General features: G+C 40.1%; 1 protein-coding gene across 1 annotated transcript in view; it reads left to right on the plus strand.

Annotated features, from left to right (window-relative positions):
- TACR1 (tachykinin receptor 1) overlaps positions 1-26053 on the plus strand; it is a gene marked incomplete at both ends in the record, with an annotated part of 155577 nt that overhangs the window by 62882 nt on the left and 66642 nt on the right. The window contains one exon of the mRNA XM_084235407.1: positions 13609-13803. Coding sequence (XP_084091533.1) covers positions 13609-13803 — 195 coding nt within the window. The remainder of the gene's footprint in view (positions 1-13608; positions 13804-26053) is intronic.

Here is a 26053-nt window from a genome sequence, read left to right on the forward strand (position 1 = left end):
TTCCAGGTGTTTTAATAGTATCCTTCCCTTCCTCAGTCCCATCCCATTTCTCACCCTCATATCATTGCCAACCCTCCCAAAAAATAGACCTTGAGAGAGGTAGGGGTAATGGAGGGAGAAAGGCTTGGGGATGGAGAAGTAATTCTCTGCACATTACTTGATATCAGAAAAACATTTCTACATGTTGACACCAACACATTTTTTTTAAAAAAAGTCATATCAAATCTGTTGAAACTACGTTGTTTCTTTTAGGTGGGATACCCAGCTCAGTGATGGGGTGACAGTAAGATTCCAGGAGCCACTAAAGTATAAATAATCCATCTCATTTTAAGACAACAGCTCCTAGAGTGACCGACAGCCATCTTTTTCAGTTGGCCAGTCACCCAGGGGACATGCAATCACTCAGAGTAAATAATCCAAAAAGAAAGAAAGAAAGAAAACATTGGGAGGGGAGGCCAAAGCTGGTTAGGTAGCCATGAAACAGAAACAAAGCCATCAAAGCTGTTCAAACAAATGACTTTAATCTGTTTATGACACCTGTCGCCTAGGCACAGAAAAGACCTCAGAAGGTCAGAACCCATCAAGACACAGCGGGAAACTAAATCGTTCCATGCCCCCCTCCCACATAATATGGTAAAGATGGGCATAAATCATTATCTTCTCTGGAGTTATAATTACCAATAAAATCCCATTTCAATGAGTTCCACCAACACTTCAAATTGCTTTTTCATAATAGCAATTGGTACCAATTTTACTGCCAAAAATCATATTCCTGATCCTCTAAATCTGAACGTGAGATAGAGGTGCAGGTGTCGCTCTATAGTATATTTTCCCAAGGCTAGACCCAACTCTGATCTTTTTTTTTAAAGATTTATTTATTCATGCATACAAGAACCGGGGTAAAGGCCAGATGCACGGGAGGGTGAGAGGATTCACCAGAGACAGAGCGGGGAGCAGCACAGGTAGACGGAACGAAGACACTGCTGAGGGGAGCAGCAGGGGTGGTAGAAGAGGTCTGAGGTCTGCCGCGCCATGTGGGACTCTCGCTGGCCGGCCGGGATCGAACCCGCGCTGCAGAGGCTGAGGACAGCTTCACAGCGCTGCGCTCAACCATCTGTGCCACCAGGGGAGGCCCCCAACTCTGCTCTTTACCATTGTTTCCCCATGACCCAGCAAGGGTGGAGTTGGGGTTACCTAGTACACATAGTGCACTCTTTCCTTCCTAGGAGGACCTGCCTTCATCCCCATCACCAAACAATGTCTTAGGGAGACTCTGTTGAGTCTCCCTAAGAATGCCTGACATAACCACTACAAGTCCTTAATGTTTGTTGGATTTGATCCTTGCAATAATCACCTGAGGGGTCTCCCCGGTGGTGCAGCAGGTTGAGCGCAGTGCAGTGAAGCTGTCTGCAGCCTCTGCAGCACGGGTTTGATTCCCAGCGGGCCAAGGAAATAACCACGTGGCACGGCAGACCTTTCCTGTCTCACCCACTGCTCCCCTCAGCAGTGTATTTCGGTCATCTGCCTGTTCTGCTCCCCGCTCTGTCTCTGGTGAATTCTCTCACTCTCCCAACACCACTAGCCTGTACCCCAGTTCTTGTATAAATAAATAAATTAAAAAAAAAATCCACCTGAGAGGAAAAATTTTAAGTGTCTTTTATGAGTTTGACCAGTCCTGGTGAGAATAAGGGACTTGAGGATGCAGACAAAGAGATGGGATAGGATGAGTGAGGATTAGCACAGGCCTCACCAGAGCTGGGAGACTGTCCAGCTTTCCCCTTCAGGACTGAGACTCCCAGCAAAACTCATACTCGGGCCCTACAGACTATTTACAAGAACTGTTCACCATAAGGAAACTAAGACGTGGCGAGGAGATGATTTGCCAAAATGTCCCACCAGTCCACGGCAGAAAAGTAAAAGACTAGAGGTCAGTTCTTTCTGACTGTCAGAGGAGACTATTTTTGTTGCTGCACTTCATGAGTATGTACCAACACAGCTGCCTTTTGCTGTGGGCTGTGTAAGAATGAAGAAGTGAGGGCCTGCCCCTTGGAGCTCAGACCTCCATCTTCCGAGGAAGCACCACTACCAAAGGGACTGCCCTGAGGTCTCTGGACGTGGGAAGATGGGGGCTGTGTCCTATGGGATGCGTGCCTGGGTCCCTCTGCCCAGAACCCATGTTCCATCATCCCCCGCTCTCCCCATGTACTTCCTTGATCAGGGAGGGGGCTGCTTTTCTCCTCTGCAGCCCCCACATTTACAACCTGTGTGCAGTGCCCCACTAATGCCTGGAGTCACAGCACCTCTCTAGCGAGCCTCTAACAACCATCCTCACAAAGGAAATTTTTTTAAAGGCAGTGAAACAGGATGCCTAATGGAGGGGCAGGGGGAGAGTGGGATAGGGCGCGTGGGCTCCTCTTCCAGCAGGAAACTGGATCTTAAGTTCTCCAGTGGGGAGGCCACTTCATTCCAGCGAACCCTAGAAGAGGGCCAGTGTGCGGCTGACCAAATTTTATTGCCTCTTTCCCAGCCTGTGACACCACGTTCCAGCAATTTTCATGCTTAAATGTCTCAGTGGAATTAGCACATGGGGACTGTGGGGAAGAATAATACTGCTCCAATTTATTTGTTTCCCATGAAATATTATTTAAGTTGTAAATTGAGTACTTCCATCCTTGACAACAGCTATTAAGCTGACGCCACTGCCCCATCTGCCTTTTGCTGTTTGAGTATCTCTGGGCGCCTCGCCCTGAATCCAGCCAATCTTGCTGATGGTGTAAGCAGTTTAAGTGTCTGGTGTCCTGGATACCCGGCTTGAAGCTAGGTGCTGAGGCTCTGATAAGACTCCATGATGCCCCTGGGAGTGTGTCTACAAAGATGAGAGGGGAGAGCAGATATGTAGTATGTTGTGTACCTGCTGTGCCCCTGGTGCTGTCTGCTCCCTTCCCATGCTTTGTCTTAGCCATCACTGCTCACCAAGTAGCGTCTGTCCTTCCTGACAATGGAAAATATCAGGCTCTAAAATATCACTTCAACAGAGAGTAAGTACCTGTAAAAGCAATAAGCAAGAGCAAGGGGTGAGGGAAAGAGGGATGTTCTGTTCTCGGGGCTCCATGGGAGGATGGGAAGATGTGGTCCAGTGACTGGAAATAAAGACCAGGGAAGTCCTATATCACCAGCAGGACAGGCTTCAGGGCAATGTGTAAACACAGGCCTGGGAGTGTTTACTTTCCAGAAAGTGAGTGTTCCTCTCTCGGGCTCTTGCTCTGTGTTTGACAGGCCTGGTCTCAGGATCCTTCATACATCCTGTTAGAGGCTTGAGTTCTCTCTGGGCCTTTTCACCAGCAGAGACCCACAAGGCAGTGACCTTCCTCACTCAACTTCTATCGTTATTTTCCCATCAGCATCTGGTGGGAATAAACTAACATCTGCTTGCTTAATAGAGAAGGACCTTAAATCAGTAAGTGGGTGATAAAGAGGGTTGTGTGTGCCCAGCCAGGTGTTCTTAAAATTAACGTAAAATACCAGAGGCACAAAAATATTTCTTAAATATGTTAATTATCTTGCAAGATAGTGAGGAATATTTAGGTGAAAATCTATGTAAAGGTAACAATTCTAAGTATTGAAGGGAGCAGTGACTTTTCTCTTGAGGGCATCTGACCTTGACTTTGACTCATAAGATATAGGAATAAGACACAGAGCCTAAGACCTGCCTAAGAACACCTTCTCTTAAAGTTGAGAAGCAAAGAACTAGAAATAAAAGCCTACCCTACGGGAGATTACAAGTAAAACTGCCCATCTCTAACCTTGGTCCTGGGTCAAAAGGCAAAAAAATCTCTTCTGAAAGTTTGCAGCAGAAAAAAGGTTTGGGGGTCAAATTCCTATCAGTCTGTTGGTCTAAAAAACCTCATTTTTAAAAAAGATTTATTTATTTATGCATACAAGTACTGGGGTACAGGCCAGAGGCACAGGAGGTGAGAGGATTCACCAGAGACAGAGCAGGGAACAGAACAGGCAGATGGACTGAAATACACTGCTGAGAGGAGCAGCGGAAGAGCCAGGAGAGGTCTGCTGCACCATGTGGGTAGCTCCCTGGCCAGGGATCGAACTCACGCTGTAGAGGCTGCGCACAACTTCACAGCACTGCGCTCAACCCCCTGCATGACCAAAGAGGCCCTAAAAAAACTCATTCTAAAAGCCAGTTCACAATGGCCCCAGCCTGGAAGTGCTCCACGTTCTGGCAGAAACCACTGCAATTTTTTTCTGAAGAAACCCACCTTTATCCAGGTATCAGTAAACTCTCACAAGTATATTCCAAGGAAAACAGGCAGGCTGCAACTAAAATGAAAAAAATCATCATGAGTGAGAACCTGCAACCTATAGGAGCAGACCCATGAGATCTCAGCTACAGGTGTTACTAGAGGCACAGAATATAAACGCTTTATTACATGTAAGGTAATTAAAAAAGAAGACTGAGAATATGAAAAGCAAGTGAAAAATATAAAGAATGACCAAGCATGATGAAAAATAAGCAAATTAAATTATAAAGATGAAAAGTAATGAGTTCAAATGTAAACCAATGGACAATTTAATAGTAGGTTAGAAATGCTGAAGATAGAATGCATGAACTGGCAGATGAATCCCCCAAATCAAGAATGCAACCTGAAGAAATGAATATATAGCTTTAAAAGCAAAACAAAGTTAAGTTGATAAATAAGTTGTCTCTACATTTCTCTTTAATATTTCAGATACTGCATAACTGTAATCCTTCCCAATTCCATACCAATCCATTTTATCACAGAATATAAATTATTTACTAAAAAATAGATCAACCTTCCCGCAATACAAAATATTACTAAAAGCAATTCAAGAATTTCAAAGTTAAGTTGTGCACACTATTAAAGTTTCATTGTTTACTTTGCAAAGTTCCCTTCTTTCATATGGATAAATTTTAGTGTCTTCTTGTTTGTCAGATTTGTATTTTAAAATTATAGTTTTCTAAAAACTTCAGAAGCTTTTGGGATACTGTATTGAAAACACTTTTTATTAAGATTTTCAACTAACTTTAAACAAAATACAACCAAAATTTAGAGTATTCAATCACAAAATATTTGCTACTATTATATAGGTTAAAACACAAGAGTTAACTTGTTAAATGCTCAGGTACTTCTAAAATCCTACAGAAGTATATTTTTGTATTCATGATTAACTTTATCACAAAAAAATAGTTCTGTTACTCTGGATCTACAAAAATTTTTATAAATTTCAACAACTTTCACTGCTATTTCAATTGGTAAAATATCATAGCTTGTTTAGACACAGTGGAAAATTATGTGTACCACAATCTATTCCAAGTACGTATCTGTTCCATACGATTCCTAATTTAGGAAAGACGTTGTTTTTACCACATTATATTCATATTGGTACTAAAACAAAACTATTTATCTTCACTGTTGAAGTTTAAAATGAACTTGTAACAACTCCCAACAATGTCAGTTGTTACCACTTCCCAAAACTTTGAATTGATGACTCAGATTCTAAATGAATTGAACCATTATTGGAATTAACTGATTTCATCTTTGAAAAATCTGATGACACAGTTATAAAATTAGAATCGTTTAGCTATTTGCCAAGTTCTTCTTCTGCTAACTGAGCCAACATATTAATAGCTATCACTTGAACTTTTTATACATGCACAAGAAAAATTGGAACTGAAAATGAGTGAAATTAATTTAGAATAGTCATTTAACTTAAGTAAAAAGCCATGCTTCATGGAATGATGGGCAAAAGCATCAATTTCACTGCACATCAACTTCTTTGGGTACAGTCGTCTTAAAATAACTACTAGCTTTTCAGCATAGATGCTGCTGCTTCTTCATCAGATGTGTGTGTTCTGTTTGCACGTGTTCGGTGATGGCATCTTAACCCCTTAGAAGGTAAATGTCTAAAATCCCTTGGAGCAGTTGCACCTTCATCATTGCCTTTTATGAAAAGCAGAAATCTAGTCCTTAATTTTTCATTAAACTACACTTTTATTTATTTATAACTTTCTGCTGTCAAAAGAATTTTTAGCTAAGAAAGCACTATAAATGAGTGAATAGGTGAACAAATATATGAATGAATGAATGAATGAATGAATGAGAAAACAGTCATGGATTTTCACTATACAATAAAAGGCAGGTCTCTAATAAGGATTTCCAATTATTCTCCATATTCACTACAGCGGGATTGCTCAACCTCCATCCTGCTTATGTGAGAGATAATTTTACAAATTTCCCACCAAGCCTGATGACCATGGTCTGGTAACCTGGAGCACAAGTCAGGCATATAACACAGTATAACTGGCTGATAACCAGATGGTCAGCAGGGCCAGCAATACCAAACAATAGTCCCACACCTACCTGAATCTGAGTCTTTCTTTTATAGGTTACTGTCCTGCCTGATGTATGTGAATGGAAGATATTTTCAGGGCTGGGATTAGCATGAGGCAAGTGAGGCTCTGACCCGGGGTGCAGAATTTAAGGGGAATGAAAATTCAGCATTACAGACAAACAATATTTTAATACAATATTTTTAAATATTAAAATGAATGCCAGAGTACCTATTCTGAGGCAAAGTCTAAATTTGCAATAAACACAGCATCTAACGGTACACTTATTTGACCCTAATAGTGAGGGCCTCATTCACCTCACCCTAATCCCAGCCCACAGATCCTGCCTCTATGGGGCGAATAGGAGATCTGTCAGAGAGGAGAAGCTGCCCTGAGTAAGGCAGATATGGAAACATGCCATTCTCAAAATTACATGCCATTCTCTAACTCTGCCCTTTTGCATTAAGTGCCCTTGCTTTGATTTTTTTCTGCTGTGGAGATTAAAAGTCAAGTCTATGGTTATTTGAAAACATGCCTGTCACTTTCGGGAAGGGGGTGATGGAAAATCAGGGGAATCCTAGACCCACCTTTACGTAATTGTGGCAGTCTCTATATAGCCTACAGGATTTGATGAAATGGGTATTTCAGCCCAAAAGAAACAATCTTTGATGTTACACAGAATTCAAAGTTGGTTAGAAGAGAACAGTAATTAACTTAATATCAAGGCCACGTTGCATATGAAGATGAAAATGCCCCCTTTCAGATTATAGTCAACTACATTTTCCCACCCAACTGACTAAGAAGGCATTAGTCAATACTCCAGTAACAGCAAAGGTCAAAAGGCACAACACCCTAAATGGAACTTACCCTTATTATTAAGTTTTCACTAAAGTCGTGACGTTCCATCAATAAAATACTTTTTCCCCTTGTAGTAATTAAAATCTCAAAGAAATTGCTTTCCAAACTTTCTGTTTGCTTCTGACTCTGCCACTGGGGCCCATATGGCCCCATCAGCACTTCCCAAATCAAATTTCTATAAGCTTGACTTCCTATGTGTCACTGCACCCCTCCCACCCAGGTTTTAGTGATGAGAATCCCAAAAATGGGAATGTTACCAAGAATTAGATCTTGATGGTGGCATCATCCTGTGGCCGAGGGGGTGGTTATAACTGTATTGTCTGCCCATGCCCACAGGCTCAAGACTGGAGACTGAAATGTGAGAATAAAGGTTCTTTACAGGAAGAAAGCAATTGTTAGAGAACTGACAAGCTAGTAGGTGACTACAGGCAATCTGGCAAAAGCCTTCAAGCTGCCAAAGGAAAAGTGCTTTATTTCACACCTTGCAAGTTCTGTGAACTTGCCATCATTTCTCCTTTCTGTTGGAGAATATGCATGCTCTCTCACAGATCCACCACAGCTACCTCCCACCTCCAGTACAACCATTGAGAAATTGGGGTTTTTGCTATAACTCATACACTGAGTATGATTGACAGATACTCCTGGTGTTACTCAATCCCAGTGGTAACTGTCTGCTTGTCCAAATCTGCCCACGTCAACCTATAGAAACACTCAAGATATACAACTTGGTTCAGAACTTCACTTCTTTTCTTCATATTTCATTTCAGGCCTTTTATGATAGCCCTGACAGGAAACTCTGTATCTGAATCTTCTTTGAAACTTTCATTTCATGTGGGGCAGGAGAGCTCAGTTAACAGCCTACTACATTGGTCTTGGTTCCAAAGTCTTTGCTTCCATTTTTTATGTTCTTGTTGACTGTGCTCTTGCTACAGCTGATACTTTTTGAAATGAGTAAACTGATAATGCTGTGAGTCTACTTTTGGTTTTTTTGGAATTGTGAAAAACATAGCAGTAGGGAGATGAGGGACTTGCCATTATCAAGATGCCTTAGTAGTGCATAAACTTGGGTCACCACTGTTGGCGAGGCCTCTTTGGTTATAGTTTTGTGAGTTTGAGTTTAGTCGAACAGGCAAAGTTGCTAGTCAAGCGATCTGGATGATCAGGTTCCTGGATATCAATGACTAAAGAAATCCCCAACTGATGAAATATTAGTGATCTGAGGTATAAAGACTGTGCACTCCTTGAGATGGAAGGGAGTGGGGAGTAGGAAGGGATAGGTGGGAGCAACTTCTTGGAGGAAAAGCCAAGGGTGTCACCATGTAGAAAGACTGAATTCTCTAAAGTTCTCAGCTTATAGGTCAATGCTGAAGTTAGTAAGTCAATAGTACTTATTGAAAATTTATATAAGTATTTAATGTTAAGAGACAGGAAATGTTGAAGACCTAGGGTCAAGGAGGTATTCATGTCAGATGAACCCGGATATCGGTTTGACAAAAAACACTGAGCAATAATTATTTCACACATAAGTTATAATCTGTAATGTGTTTTCCTGCTGCCTTTATTTTCACTCAACAGCCATTTATGGAGTTCCTGTTCAATTAAATTTTCATTGAATATTTACTACATCTCAGTCACTGAAGGAGACTAAAGATACTGCCATGAGTAAGTCGCAGTAACTACCATTCTCAAAGACTCTGTAAAGAGTGGTGAAGAGCAAAGCCTAGATATACAAATAGGCTAATAAAGTGAAATGTGGTCAACATAATGTTGGGGATCCTCACAACAGAAAATGTGGGCACCTTATCTACAAGGATATGATGGCTGAACCATAGCATGAAAATAAGTAGGAGCTGGCCAGGAAGAGATTAAAAAGAAAAAACATCCTGGGCTGACAGGCCTCTGTATTCAGACAAGAGGTGGAATTCAGGCTCACAACAGGTGACTCATGGTTTTAGTGGTGCTTGCAGGCAGTAAGATTCATCCACCCACTGAGCTGCAATCTTAGGGTCCTCAGTCTATCAGGGGTGAAGAATGTTTCAAAGAGTATACTGAGCTCCTATGTTGCTAACCCCTCTTGTCCTTCACTTCCCAGGAAGTAAACCAAAGGTCAACACATCAGCTTTCCACCTGTTATACAAAATTTTATCAGCACACAGTCCATTAAAGCACTTTATGGCTTCTTTCACACTACAAAGGCAGAATTGAATTATTATAACAGAATCTGTTGTGGTCACAAAGCACTTTATGGCTTCTTTCATACTACAAAGGCAGAATTGAGTAGTTGTAACAGAAACTGTTGGGGTCACAAAGCTGAAGATGGTTACTCTGTGCCCCTTTACGGAAAAGTTTGCTGACCCTTGAACTAGACTATGTAGCCATGCTCTCAGCTGTCACCCCTCCTGGTCATTCAAACCCAGGAAGTTGCATTCCCTTCAAGGAATCTTTTGCTATCACAGGAAGAAGTGAGTGGGGTAGGGAGGGTAGGGACTGGAACTAGAGGATGTGCTAGGACAGGCAGTTAACTCTTTGCCATTACTTGAGCATGGAAGCCTTTTCAGAGACAGATGAAAGTATTACCTACATAAGAGACATGGTAGGACAGACATCCTGGCCGAAGAAAGACATCCTCCCCACCAGATGATTTAGGACTGATATGGGACGAAGTTATGAAGATAGGGTGGCTCATCAGAAAACTAGAATTCTTTTTCACACTAAGATTGAATCACTTCACCTTTTAAAAAAATTGAAGCCTTCTATTTTGCTAGATTTAAGGGACTATGTGGAAAGTTCTTATAAAGCATAATTATTCAAAAGGAAGAAGCACCTCAGGTTTTTCAGTTAGGAGATCACAGACAATTCAAATCAAAGCCGATGGCCCTCAGTGAGACTAGAACAACCTAGGGTAGAGAACATAATCCACATCCCACACAGCCTCTGGACTGGTCTCTGGCAGCCTGATAATTAATGAGTAAACTGGAAAGATGTTTCATTGACTGCCTTCCAGTCCCGTGAGCACAATGCAGTCAATAAATATTTATTGAATGTATTTTCCCAGGGCTTGCAGTACTTGCTCAGTTGATAACTTATAACCAAATAAGCAAGAATTGCTCAGGGTGGTTACCAATAAATATATAAATGCATGTTAATGAGATCCAAACTAGGGATGAATAGGTAGAGGGGAAGAACATGCATCCATCTGTGGACAAGTTGTACAAAAGGTGCTTACTAGCTTTTGGGCAACTAAAAAAGAAACACATTACACAAAACCAGAAGTGAGGATTGCAAGAGAGAGAAAGATGAAAGGGAACATGGGGGGAAAGGAGTGAGGGAAGTTTATAAATGACAGTATTTTGAACAAAGAAAAATATAGACATTTTTAAAAGCAAACCTTTTTTATTCTCTCTGGCTTATGTCAGCAATGCTTTCATCTGTCACTGAAATGGTTCCTACACTCAAGTAACAGCAGAGAGTTAAATGAAATGGGCTCCCAAACTGCAATTTTTGCAATAAAGATAAAATATGGCTTTCTGCCACCCATTTGGAGCTACAGCACCAATATGCTGATGCTATCCCCCTTAAGCCCCAGTCACATTAGATTTCGAATGTTGTATCGCCAATGTGAGCTTGGGGATGAGTGTTAGGGTATGTTTATTTAAGATTAAGCATTTATCCTGAGTTAAATGCAATTAAAATCTTGCATTTGAGATAATATTAAAAGGGAGCAATGAGATTGTCACATTCTCTCCTGAGTGCCCTCTGTGAACTCCCACGAAGCCTGAGGATGCATCACGGCAGTGACAGAGGGAGCCTGGGTGGTGCTGGAGCTGAGAAAGTTGTCTTAATGGCATTGTGGCCAGCTTTGCAGGGCAAAGATCCTACCTCTGAGAAATGACCTCATAAACCATTTGACAATTTCAATCAAAAATTCAAAGAGATTCTCGCATTGACCAGATAGACCCAGCCCTTTACTAAATTGGGAAGAAGACAACAGACAGTGGTTGCACAAGTCTACCTCTGTTGGCCCTGATTCTGAAACACCCCCAACTATTACCACTGCATGACTGAAGAGGAAGTCAAGGCTTCATTTCTGCAAGGAAACAAGGAAGGGGCAGATCCTAGAGGGAAATCAAGACTTATCAGTGTTTTTTTCAGGAGATCACTCAGGGAATGGAAGGTCACCAAGTCTATGGAGCACAGGGCCTCCCTTGGAAATAACTGTGTTCCCTTGGGGTAACCTAAATAAGACAGACAATGCTTGATTGACAGAATCTTGATAGTTGTCTTTGACCTCTTGATGCTCTATAGAGCATCAGTTGCGTGCTGACTTTACAGTCATTATCTCAATCAGGGAAATTTGGCCAAAGATTTACAGATTATTACTTACTGCCGTCATATTTTTTTCCAAGTTTCCTCCTAATTCTACACTTTCTTACCCACTTTCTAAAAGAGGAAAAAGGAAAAGAATCTTGGAATTTCCTTCCTCAGATCTATCATCACTTCTGATCAATATGTAAAGGCTGCCCGGAGGCACCCTAATACCAAGCCTGTATACAATGAACAGCGTCAGTGACACTGCTTTTAGAGACCAGAGAAGGAAAGCCTATGTCCTTAGAACAAATAGGTATTTTAAAGTTTAGGATAATAAAAGGATGCTCAGGCATCCTTTGTGAAAACTGAACCATCAAGCTTCCAGGAGAAGATGTCAGAACCATTCAGAAGATGGAGAGGAAAGAAAGGTTCTGAACATTTCCTGCCCTTCGAGGCAGATGCTGAGCTGACTCACCCCAAAGCCAGCTAAGTATACCTCTTTAAGCCCTGCCACTAACGATCACCTGCCATTCCAAGACTTGATTACCTCTGCAGCCTCCCTATGGTTATAAGATTTATCTGATTATCATTTGAGGTGACATATCCCACTGTCATGTTTTATGGTGTCTTGTTTATGCGCCTTTTCTCCCTGGAGAAATTAGAAGCTGGTAGCCCAAACAGAAACACTGTGTTCTGCATGCAGCAGCTGCCCAGTGCAAATTTGTTGAGCACATACTCAATGAAATTGCTTTACTTATAACCCTGGCCCCAGTTCTGACCTAGAGAGCCTACACTCCAAAGAGTGTAGAGAAAGAATTATGTGGAATTATGTGAGGCCAGCTGACAGCTGTGCTGTTTGCTCATTTTGAAGTCTCTATTGACCATTTGCTTCCACGGAAGCCAGAAATACCTGCATGTCAGAAAAGCAAATGTGTGATTCTGAGTTTGTGTGTGATAATATTTAAACCCCAAGGGCAGTACAAGACATAATTCCTGCTCTGAAAAGAACCATGCATATTTAAGAGATGGATCCACAGACTTTACTAGAAAAATACACAAAGGGAGATAGATGCCTTTTTAAATGGAGCCAGCAGAATTGATGTGATTATAACAGATATGAAATGCTGATTAGAATATTTATTATTCCTAAAACCTCTGCTGTTCTGCTGTGTCTCGGGGCCTGCAGACAAATTCAAGCATGAACCATTCAGCTTGCCATTCCGGAAGTAAGGGGGCAGATGGAAGGCTCCAGGTCAGAAGTGGCACTCACTTTGCTCCCTGACCTGAGAAGGGGTTTTATCCACCCTGGGCCTTCATATGCTGAGGTGTGTCTATCTCAGCAGGTGGAGACCTTCTTTCTCCTCACACAGTGTATGTTGTAGCTACACACTGACTCCTAGATGTTTAAATAATTGATGACAATTTCTCACACATAGGCATTCACTTTCCTTCAAATTGCACTGACACTTGTAGGATGGGGAGCTTTTAAATTGCCACACAGCAGTTACCTTAAAACCTGCTACTTCAATCTCTATTATCCCTTAATCCAAACAGGATAAAGATAGTCTGCATGTTGAATATATTTGCAACATTGTTCTTATTTTTCTGACTTCACTGAAAGCCACTGACCTACACTTGGGCGACATGGCTCTAGCATTAGCTTCTCAGTGATGAAAACTTCTCTCCCGGTATGTTGCCTGATGGGCTCTGACATATTTAAAAATCTGGGTAACTTTTCTTATGGCTTTTAGCACTTTATGTCATCAGAAACAAACGCTTAATTAAGGAAATAAGAAAAGGGTGTCAGAAAAGAGCTGTAAAAGTTACAGGGTGTCAAAGGGTTTCCTGAAATTTTTCTTTTCTTTTTTTTTAATTTATAAATTAATTTATTTTTGAAGTAATGCTAGCTTACATGATTGTTAGTATTTTGGAAGTATAGGAATCTTATCCCCGCCCAGCTATCACCACTCTAGCATACCCACCACTGAATCACCCATAGTTCCCCAGGAACAATACATCATCAATAATGCAAGTTTTGGTGACGTTGGAACTCTGTCCTTTCTTTTCTGTCCCAGGTACATGGCCATCATCCATCCCCTCCAGCCCCGGCTGTCGGCCACGGCCACCAAGGTGGTCATTTGTGTCATCTGGGTTCTGGCACTCCTGCTGGCCTTTCCCCAGGGCTACTACTCAACCACGGAGACCCTGCCCAATCGAGTGGTGTGCCTGATCAAATGGCCGGAACATCCCAACAAGATTTATGAGAAAGTGTGAGTACAGATGGCTCCTTGCTGCCATTTTTGCCCTTCCTTGTTCTTTCCTTCTTCCCCATTCTTTTGTCAGTGAAAATTTAACATGTATGGTTATGAGTCTCTGAATGACAGCAACATGCTCTATGAAATGTATTGTTAGTTAGGCAATTTTGTCCTTGTGCAAGTATCAGAATATAATTACACAAACCCGGTCTGTATATAGCCTACTACACACCTAGCTGTATGGTATCACCTGTCGGGACCACCATCATATATATCAAGCAACGGGTGACTGCATCTGTAAGCATTCCTCGCACTCACTCTAATATCATGTCACTCTAATATCATGTTGATGTGTTCATTGTATCATTATGGCCCCAATGCTAATCTGGGCTTTGAATGAGAATTTTTTTTAAAGAAGACCCAGATCCTATTACAGTGACCATTTTGGTGCCTTTTCATATTGCTCAAACCTTTTACCAGAGACTTTTCCCTGGCAATGACTGCATTTTTTTGCCTCCAAATTTTTCCCTAAGCTACAGAATGCCACTTCTTGCATGGCATGCTGCAGGTAGGGGAATTCCCCCACGTCCCCCAGCTCTCCATGACTGATGGGAGTGAGCATATGAACATTCCAGCTCCCTCTCCTGCGGGTAGGATGACTCTGAGTAGTCCAGAGTTTCCTTTTGGCATTAAGAACCTGGAGGCTAATTAAACTGGCTCCAAGCCACATCCTTAGTTGGCCACCTTCCCTTCTCTCTACCACCCCACCACTCCCTACTGGTGTTTCTTTCTTCTTCCAAATAATTTACTTGCACTTAAATCTTTATCTTATCTGCCACTGGGGTAAACAAAACCAAAATACCTTTCTTCCAGGCTTTTACAGTTGGAGAAATAAGACATATGCATGTGAAATGCAGGGGAAGGCTGGATAAGTGCGTTGAGATCTTATAGTTACAGATTCCCTACAAAGGAAGCCTACTTACATGTCTGACTGATCACATTTAGAGTTTTCCAAAGCTATCCTGGCAATTTTTCCAAAATGTTTTGTCCTAGCAGCACCATTGAAATAGCTCATTGGTTGTTTCGTTCTGCTCAAGTGAGCCAAGACATGACATTTATATCACCATCAGATTTCTGGATTCAGAGCCCATTGCTAATGTGGGCCCTTCTGAAAGTCCCCTATAATTCTCTAGTCATGGGTTTATTATGTGACTTGTGAAAGAATGCTGGTGTTAGACTCAGAAGATCTGGCTTTTAATTATAAGATTGCCAGTTACTAGCTTTGCGACTCTAGACAAGGATCACAGTCTTATTAATAGAAGATGATACAGCACTGCTTTCCATAAACTGTGAAGAGTAAACAAAATAATACATCACCACCTTGTACCTATGAAATACCATGCAAGAGGTCAGATACTATTATTGAACCAAATTCACCAACTAGTAATGTAATCAGTATAGGTCTTCAAGTTTATTAAATGGTAGGGCCTCCCTGGTAGTGCAGGCGGTTGAGTGCCGTGCTGTGAAGCTGTACGCAATCTCTACAGCGCTGGTTCGATCCTGGCCAGCCAGCGAGGGTCCCACATGGTGCTGCAGACCTTCCTGTCATGCCCGCTGCTCCCCTCAGCAGTGTATTTCGTCAGTCTACCTGTTCTGTTCCCAGCTCTGTCTCTGGTGAATTCTCTCACCCTCCCGCGCATCTGGCCTGTACCCCAATTCTTGCATAAATAAAGAAATAAATATTTAAAAAAAAATTGGGCCTCCCCAGTGGCGCAGCAGTTGAACGCTGGGTTGCGAAGCTGCCCGCAGCCTCTGCAGCACCGGTTCGATCCCCGGCCACCGGGCGAGGGTCTCATACGGCGCGCAGACCTCTCCTGCCTCCTGCTGCTCCCCTCAGCAGTGTATTTCGTCAGTCTGCCTGTTCTGCTCTCTGCTCTGGCTCTGCTGAATTCTCTCACCCTCCCCCACTTCTGACTGTACCCCAGTGCTTGTATAAATAAATAAATAAATCTGTAAACATAAATAAATAAATATAAATAAAAATAAATAAATTTATTAAATGGTAAAATTATCAGCCCCCAAGATATGAGGGTCCAAATGCCTGTTGCATACAAATCCTGCTGCATCTGTTCTGTGGGGCATGGAAATGTAAATTGCCAGAAAGCAATATACAAAGCTCAGACTTTGCCTTCCAGACACAGACAGTGAGATTTATTGAAATGAAACTACAAGCTTGACCAGGGCTTCAGAAGGAAAAGAAAATAACTTTACAAGCCATACATGACATGTTCAAGCCAGAGGATTCCTTCAAAGGGGAAAAAGGCTCTCTGAATTCAAGCTCACTATATAAACTTCTTCAGAAACAACCATTGACTCAATGCACCAGAGCTCAGCTCTGAGTCCTCAAGATCGTTTCAAAATCTGGTCACCTTTCTAGAACTCCTATTTCAAATATTCACAGATCTCTTATCTTTTGACAAATTCAGAGTTTAACTTGGAAATAAAGTTTTATTTTCCATAGATCTTTGGGGGTTTGTTTAAGAAACCATGCTGTTCAGAGTTTTATTTTTTAACATTTTGGTGTTGTATGTTTCTGAATAACTTCAAAGTCCCTTTGAGACTCAACCCAGTATGTTGGAATATCTTATTTCTTTGCTTTGAGAATTTAGAGTAGCTGCTCCTGGATGCGTGGTAAGGTTTGCCATTGTTGCTTATTTTATGATTTTAACCTAAAAATGAGTCTGATTAGAGCATGTCATTTTATCTATTCAAAATCTATAAAATGTTTCTGATGTAATCATAAGATGAAAGGGTCCATATTTGCCATTCACATAAAGACTGTTATATAAACCTAAGTCAAGTGCATAGTAAGCTTTACTCAAACCTGTTTTCCTTTTGTCAGTAACCCTCATAAATCATTATGATATATTTTTTTAGTTTAAATTTTATTTTTATATTCCCCTTACAATTACAACCCCCTTTTTTTATTTTTTAAATAATAAATTTTATTTTTATATTCCCCATACAATTTCAACCCCCCCATTCTGACCCCAATCCCTCCCCTCCTGCCCCCCCACCCCCCAAAAAGTGTCTCTGGTTCATAGTTTTTTGTTGATTTTGATTTTCGTTATGATATATTTTAAGGGAATTTGAATTTTGCTACCTCTTCAACTAAGTACTTGATTATATTCTCTTCTGTTAGGACTAATGATTGCCATTTCCAGAATACACAATAATTCCAAATTTAAAACCAGAAGGAAACTGTTTTGAGACAGTGTAGTAACTAGGATAAGAGCACAGATTTCAGAGTTAGATGAGAGATCAAGTCTCAACCATATCACTCTCTTGTTGAGTCATAATGTGTGAGTTATTCAAGACTCTAAGCCTAATAATACATTCCACATAGAGGTGTTGAAAGAAGCAAATGAGATAGTGCCTAGCTCAGTGCCATGCACATGCTAGCAGTCTGGTGAATCTTAACTACTGTGGTTAGCACCAGTCATTGATCTGGGTGCAAGGGCAGATGACTGGCAGCAGAGAGTGTGGCGGGCAGATGCTTAGGCCCAATTTGTCTGATGAATAATTTGTGCCAGTTAATTACATTAAAAGGTTTTGTGAAAAAAATCTTAAATTGTTGCATTTGCCTTCTGGCTGCATGGTGAACCTCCAACCCTGATCATTCATCATCCAGACTCTATTAATACATGAATTAAATTAAGCACTATTAAAGAAAGGCATTCCAATAAAAGAACAGGCAAAAGTTTAGACATGCATTTCACAAAAGGAACCAATTAATATATGAGAAGACACACAGCTTCATTCATCACCAGTGAAAAGCAAATTAAAACTATAATGAGATCTTACTATGCATCCATTGGACTAGCAAATTTTAAGAAGTCTGACAAAGCTAAGCATTTTTATCTTTTGATGAAGATATGAAAGAACAAAAACCTGTTATAGACTGCTGAAAGTATACATTGAAAAAACCACACTACACAATATTTTACAGTATCTAGAAAAGGAGCTATTCATACCTTATATTACAGTCCATAGTCTGGCACCACAAAGCTACAAGCCCAGCTACTCACCCCAGAGTAATTATGCTAGAAAATCTCATGCTTGTGATGCATTTATTCAAATACATTGACCCATAACATTCATATCAGCATGGTTTGTTTTTTTTAAGATTTATTTATTTAGGCACACAAGAACTGGGGTACAAGCCAGGGGTGTGGAGGGTGAGAGGATTCACCAGAGACAGAGTGGGAAACAGAACAGACAGATTGACTGAAATAAACTGCTGAAGGGAGCAGCGGACAAGGCAGGAGAGGTCTGCTGCGCCATGTGGGTAGCTCTGTGGCCGGGGATCAAACTCGAACTCGTGCTGCAGTGGCTGCGCATAGTTTCATGGGTTGCATCGTAATCCCTTGCGCCACCAGGGAAGCCCTCAGCATGGTTCTTACTGCCCCAAATGCGAGATACTCAGTTGTTCATCATCAGTAAGACAGATAACGGGCTGCGGTGCGGGAACACGGGTACCTCAACGGTGGGTGTGCTAATGTACATTGGAAGAGGCGTGAACCTGCACCTCTGAATCACACAGTGTGGTAAACCAAAGTTACCGCAACAAAAAAAATCATAAAAATTTTAAAGTAGATAAAACAAGCAAAATGAAAGGCCATGTTTCGGAATACATAAGTAGGTGATAAGCTATAAAAGCAAGCAAGGACATAGTCACCATGGAGGTGAAGATCATGGTTATCTCTCATGGGAGGGAAAACATTGTGATTATTAGAGAACTATAGAGGACTTTGAAAAGAACCCTTCTAAGAGACGGGACACAATCACTTCTCAGCCTTTTGAATAATAGCAAGTAAAAAGGAAAATTAGAGGTACTACTGTAAAGAATGGCAGTATTTTATTTTTTGACCTCAGTGCTGGTAGCATAAAAGTTTCTTATGATACCAGGTAATTTGATTTATGCACTTCTGGAATATTTCATATTTTAGTTTAAAATGAAACACTATTCAAGGGTTTTTTGCTTTTACAAGCTCTCAAAAAACTGTTTTCATTGGGATAACCCTAAAATTTCCTCCATAAGACGTCATCTTCTGAGGTGTGTGGCTTTCCCTAGGATGACATTATTCTTCTTAATGCTGAATAAGTCAAAGTGCGGATGCAGCCTCCCCATTCTGATGTTTACTTAACCTCTCACATTTTACCTTGCTGACTTCTATGCATCAGTCCACCTGGTATTATCCCAGTGATCTAAGGGAGAATAGGACAAAGGTTTGTTCCTAGAAGGATATGACATTTTCTTTTTTTTTTTTTTTTTGCTTTTTATAAGGTATCATTTCACATCTGTGAGAATGGCACCTATTTTTTTAAAGATTTATTTATTTATGCATACAAGAACTGGGGTTCAGGTGAGAGGTGTGGGGGTGAGAGGATTCACTAGAGACAGAGTGGGGAACAGAACAGGAGGATTGACTGAAATACACTGCTAAGGGGAGCAGTGGGCAAGTCAGAAGAGGTCTGCTGCGCCATGTGGGTTGCTCCCTGGCCAGGGTTTGAACTTGTGCTACAGTGGCTGCAGATAGCTTCATAGGTTGCGTCTTAACCCCTCGCACCACCAGAGAGGCCCAGGATATGACAAATATTAATCAGAGAACAGGAGCATACATTCTCCACAGCCTTCTCTCCTTGCTGCTATAGTCATAAGCATGTATGTCTGGGCTACAATGAGCTACAAAAATAGACTTAGTTTTATCTTCTGGAAAGTCTTCAAGACTTATTTTGCATTTAAAATTATGAACATATGAATATAATGAAATTCCTATAATTCCTTTAATCATTAGTATTTTAAAAAAATTTAAAAATGGGAATCACCATTGATTTGGTCTCACATATTTTTTTCCCTGTCTGCCTCAGGATGGTCCTTTTATCCCCAACTAGATGGTTGCTTTATTCCATAACCTCATTCAATGCTCTTAGCAAATCCAGAGGACCTGGCTGGCTTTGGGAGTGATTAAAGATGTCTCTCCCTGACTATCCATCAGGGACAGAATTCATCCATTAAATCAGGAGGGCTAGCAAACTATGGCCCAGGCATCAAATCTAGTTCCATGTCTAACATTTTGATGAATACCCTTCCATTCTTCAATTTCAACTCAAGGGAAATATTGTTTTAGTTTTGGGAAGTGTCTTAATATGCATAGAAGTCAACACAAATATAGATTATTTCCCTCTTTGTGACACAAAGCATGCCTTATTGCACACATTGTTCTGTACCCTGTTATTTTTAACAATATGTCATGGAGATCTTTCCATATTAGTTAGTTTATAAAAAGCTTCACTATTCCTTTCATTTGTTACACAGTATTCCACGTTATAAATACACAATACTATTTAAACAGTCACTCTTGGTGGATTTTGGGTTGTCTCTTCCTATTACAATCTGTCATAAATACCTCCACTTATGTTGAGTAAGGTTATCTATAGCACAAAAATCTCAGAAGTAGAATTGTTGAGTCAAAGATATATACAATTGTAATTTTAATATTTGCCCTCCATAGAGTTTTACACTCATTTATACCTTACCAATGATGTGTAAAAGTTGCTGTTTTCCACAGCCTCACCAAAGGAGGCCATATTGTCAGGCCTTTAGATTTTTGCTCATTTGATGGGGGAAAACAATCTCATTACAGTTAAATTTTGCATTTCTCTTATTAGGGGTGAAGTTGATTTGAAGAACCAATTATATGTACATTGTATAATCTGCTTATTCATTTACCATATTATAAACAATTTCCTATGTTAAAAAAGCATCTTTATCATCTGTGAGTATATATGTGAACACATGTGTGTGTATATACATATTTTGTTGTGTTAACTAATCTCCCCTTTGAAATTGATTAGTGGTTTGTCTTAACTGATGTGTAAAATAAAACACTAAACTTCCAAGTGGGCTCTTCTAGCCCTAAATCCTGGGGCCTGGTTCATTGCCCTCTACCATTCCCTGTTTATGCTTACAATCTGCGGTTAAAGAAGTTATGCTAATGTTGTAACATTTATAAGTGCGGACTTGAGCTCATTTTTTTTTTTAAAGATTTATTTACTTATTTATACAAGCACTGGGTACAGTCAGAAGCACGGGAGGGTGAGAGAATTCACCAGAGCCAGAGCGGGGAGCAGAGCAGGCAGAAGGACCGAAGTACACTGCTGAAGGGAGCAGCGGGCGGCAGGAGAGGTCTGCGCGCTGTGTGGGACCCTCCTCTGGTGGCCTGGGAGCACCCAGGGATTGAACCGGTGCTGCAGAGGTTGCGGGCAGCTTCGCAACCCAGCGCTCAACCGCTGCACCACTGGGGAGGCCCTTGAGCTCATTCTTACTACAATATTTTCCTAATTTGTAATTGAGTCCTGGTATAATTGGCAACCTGGCAGCTTAACAGTGGCTGCTGTAGCAAAACCGTTATACTTCCCAGAAGTCAAAAAAAAAAAAAAAAAAAAAAGAAGTTGTTGATTGGTGAGGAAAGATTTTATGGGAAACCAAAAGTGACTCTTCCTGAAAAAAGTACAATGACAGGAAAATGACAATATAAAGAAGAAACGTTTGGCTTTACAAAATGCATTAACGCCCCTATTCCATTAAAATAAGGAGACGAGACTGTTGGTGAGGATGTAGACTGGTCCAGGCCCTCTGGAAAACAGTATAGAGATTTCCTAAAACGTTAAAAATAAGATCTAATGTGCGATTCAAAATTCTACTCAAAATTCTACTCTTGTATCTACCCAAGAGTGCCAAACCACTAATTCAAAGGGATCTATAAGCTCCTATGATCATTGCAGCACTATTCACAATAGCAGAGTTATGGAAATAACCTAACTGTCCAAGGACAGAGAGGGGGTTTAAACCATGTACTATACGTACACAGTGGAATACTACTCAGCTATAAAAGGGGGAAAAAAAGGTGAAATCTTGCCATTTGTGACAATGAGGATGGAACTGGAGGGCATTATACTAAGCAAAATAAATTAGAAGGAGAAAGATAAATACAAGATGATTTCACTCACATGTGGGATATTAAAAAAAAAATCAAAACAAAAGAGGAAAAAAAAAAACCAAAACTAACTCTTAAAATCTCACTGCAGAACTGGGGAGGTGAGAGAAAGGAGAGAGGGGGCCCCCATAGACTATGGTGGAAGATTGTAGTACTTTGGTGGTAGAGGGAGTGCAGTAATACACATCTGTATAGGTGTGAACCTGTATACCTAAACCATACAGTGTTTCTAAATCAACACTGCCTTGATAAAACATGATTTAAAAAAAAAAAAGAGGTATATGCAGTAATTTTCAAAGTTTTTCTGTCAAGTCACTTCTTGCTGTTCCAAAAGGTTCTAGGACAATGCCCCTGAGGACAAGGAAAGTGAACAAACTAATATTTCTCTATCTGAGGGTCTACCATCAAGGTCAACAGAAAGTCTGTGCTGAGGATGAAAAATGAGAAAGACATCTCAAAGAATGAGATTTAAACAGTCTGAGGAATTTCAACTTGTTTGAATTATTTATTAATATCGGTCATGTGTCATGTTCTGTTAACTAAACTCCTATGTACAAGGTATGTTGTAATAGAATTTTAGCACAAAGTAAGACAGGCCTCTTCTGAATTCCAGGTTTTCTCACTAGTGCTGGAAAGACAGACCATGTTAGAAATTCATCACACATGGCTCTAATAACCTGGAGGTTTTGTAGAAGTGTAGATGAATGTGGACATAGTAACTCTAATATAATTCTCTATAAGTAGCAGTTGTAACAAAGACTATAAAAACATGCCTTTACTATTATTTAAGCATTTTGCCTTTTGTATATTATCACTCACTCATCAGAAATTAGCTATCTTTTTATATTTGTATATATTCTTACTTCCAAGAATAATGACAATGAAAATTGAAAACCCACTAACCACAGGAAAAGGAGAATATTAGAAAATGTACCTAGAACATTACTTCTCAGATTTTCCACCTTCTTGATTATTTCCCAAATGGAAAAAAAAAAAAAAAATGTGTGCGTCCTTTGCCAAGTTGCTCCAGGTCTTAGCCAAAGGGGTGTCAGCGTATTTGTGTTTCCAGTGTTGATTGTTTATGCTAGCTGCTGTGATTAATCGCCTCCCCTGACACCCACTACATTTATAGATATAGCCCAGAGCTCCTAGTATTGTCACCACTGTTGATGAAAGCAGTTAAACTGAGAATGAAAAGTGTGTTGACACTTCAGGGAAAGATGGTAGCATAATAATAAGCTCTTAACCCCTGACTCCCAGAAAGAAATTAGATTGAACAAATTTAAAAAAAGGAGGGGGAGAAAATTCAAAGAAAAAAACATTAATGCAGAAACTAGGAAATTTGCCATACCAATGTCAGTAATTTTATTCTGTTTCTGGTAGATACTATGCAGACAGAGGCGAAGGAGGAGGCAGTCACCAAGGGCTGTCTTGGGCAATACATACTAGCAGCTCCTAATTAGGTGGTAAAAGTGGAAGTTTGAGACAGAAAGGGCCACCCAATTTGGGAGTTTATTGGCAACCAGGATCAATTTCCAGAGGTATTCCCCTTAGACTGAGAAAGAGAAAGTGCAAACAGGCCAGAGAGTCTAACTGACATTAAGATAAAATGGAAATAAGCCAGAAAGAAAAAGAAAAATACCGGATGGTCTCACTCATAGCAGGAATCTAGAAAACTTAAATAAGGGACCAGGAAAATGAATAACTGTAAGAAAGTGAAAATCAAAATCAACAAAAAACTATGAACCAGAGACACTTTTTGGGGGGTGGGGGGCAGGAGGGGAGGGACTGGGGTCAGAATGGGAGGGTTGAAATTGTATGGGGAATATAAAAATAAAATTTATTATTAATTAAAAGAAATAAAAAAATAAAAAATTTAAAAAAAAAAGATAAGCCCCCCCCCCAAAAAAAGATAAAATGGATGAGGGCCTCCCCTGGTGGAGCAGCAGTTGAGCGCTGGGCTGCGAAGCTGCCAGTTTGATCCCTGGCCCCCCACCTCCCCGCGAGGGTCCCACATGGCGCGCAGACCTCTCCTGATGCAGCAGTGTACTTCCTCAGTCTGCCTGTTCTGCTCCCTGCTCTGGCTCTGGTGAATTCTCTCACCCTCCCGTGCTTCTGACTGTATCCAGTGCTTGTATAAATAAATAAATAAATCTTAAAAAAAAAAGATAAAATGGATGAATTTCTATAAAACTATAGATAATCAAATTGATACAGCTAGTGGGAGGAGGGGCAAGGGAGGGTGAAAATGCTCTTCAAGTATTACATTTATAAAAGTCACTAGAATGAACATCTGTACACAGAAATTCTTTCCAACACCCTATTAGAGCTTCAAGAGTTCAGAACCATATGGAGAATTTGCTATTTTATTTTACACATTTGGCATGACATAAATGTAAAAAACTGACACACAAAGTTTCAAAAACAAGTTTCAGGCCAATTACATTTACAAATATAGATGCAAATATCCCAATTAAAAGATTCAAACAAAAAAATTTAAAAATATACTTAAAATAACAATCCTTTGTTTCAAGCATGACTTTTTCTGGCAAAATAGGATAAGTTATTGTGAAATATGTTATTATATTTTATCAAATTAATTGATGAAAGGAATGCATCATATATCCATCTCCATAAATTGCAAAAAAAAAAAAAATATATAGGTGGTTTGAGGGCGGGAGCACCACAGTAACATCGTCAGGAGGGTGGAGAGTGGTTCGTATCTTTCCAAAATACAAACAACAATGTAAACCAACATTCCCTCAAAAAAAATTTTGCAATAAATTTGTTAAAATAAAATATATATTAAAGAAAAAAGTAGCTTATATCAGCAATAATCCTAGAGAAAATAAATGAATATCAGAACCCCTTTACAACAGAAACAAAATAAAAATACTAAAAATAGTTAAGAAGGAATTAAATGAAGAAAATGAAAAACATCATGCTATTTTAGTCTTTACTGAATGGCATGAAAGAAAATCTGAGAAAAATATCTCACATGATTCAAAACCTGGAAAGCATCTAAGGGTGTATGGGAAACAGTCTCTTTTCATTCTTTTTTTTTTTTTTTGATGTTTGTACACCAGTGGTCATCGCAGTATTACTCACAATATCCTCCTATCTCTACATAATTCTAGAAAGCTCTCAGTCCTTTTCAAGCTATTCCCACATGTATGTTCAGGTGGCTGATAAAGCAAATCATTTGAAAGGAAAAAATGAGTAAGAACAGGTGTGGGTATGGTGTGATATCATACATCCTATTCCCCTAAATTTTCTACAGTATTATAAATCAGTGTTACCTCAATAATTTTAAAAAAACAATAGACTTTCAAAAAACACAAAAGATTGAACAAGAAAATTAATTTTGTTTAGCAGAATAAGGGAAAAAATGGTAAGAAGTAACTTGCTCATTCAGATATTAAAATACTCAGTACTAGGGGAAGAATTGGTCAACTAAACACAACACGTGCATGCACACACACACACACATACACAGCAGAAACCCAAGAATATGTAACTGTATTAAGTATGTGCTACAGAGAGCATGTCAAATCTGTAAGAACTAGTACATAATTTTTTTTCAGAAACCTTAGAAACCCCAAATCTGTAGGAATCTGTGCTCATATGAATTTATAGGTAATTGAATAACCCACAACTCCCCCCAACTTGGAAAGTCACAATATATATTAGCCTCTAAGGGTTTTTCCATTTTTTTAAGAAAGTATTTATTTTTATAGATAATGTATTCCTGTGGTTTAAAAAAGCAAATGTAGGGCCTCCCCGGTGGCGCAGCGGTTGAGCACTGGGTTTTGAAGCTGCCCACAGCCTCTACAGTGCCGGTTCGATACCTGGCTGCTCACCGGCCACTGGAGGAGGGTCCCACATGGCGCGCAAACCTCTCCTGCCGCCCGCTGCTCCCCTCAGCAGTGTACTTCGGTCCTTCTGCCTGTTCTGCTCCCGGCTCTAGCTCTGGTGAATTCTCTCACCCTCCTGCACTTCTGACTGTACCCAGTGCTTGTATAAATAAATAAATAAATCTTTAAAAAAATTTTTTTAAATAATAAATAAATAAATAAATAAATAAGCAAATGTAAAAGGGAATCTGGAAAAGATTTCTCCCTAAAGGAATACTTATACACTCTTAGTGGGAATGTACTCTGGTCAAGCCCCTAAGGAAAACAGATTTCCTCCAAATATTTAAAAAA

Source organism: Talpa europaea, assembly GCF_964194135.1.
Source record: "Talpa europaea genome assembly, chromosome: 6".
Lineage (NCBI taxonomy): Eukaryota > Metazoa > Chordata > Mammalia > Eulipotyphla > Talpidae > Talpa > Talpa europaea.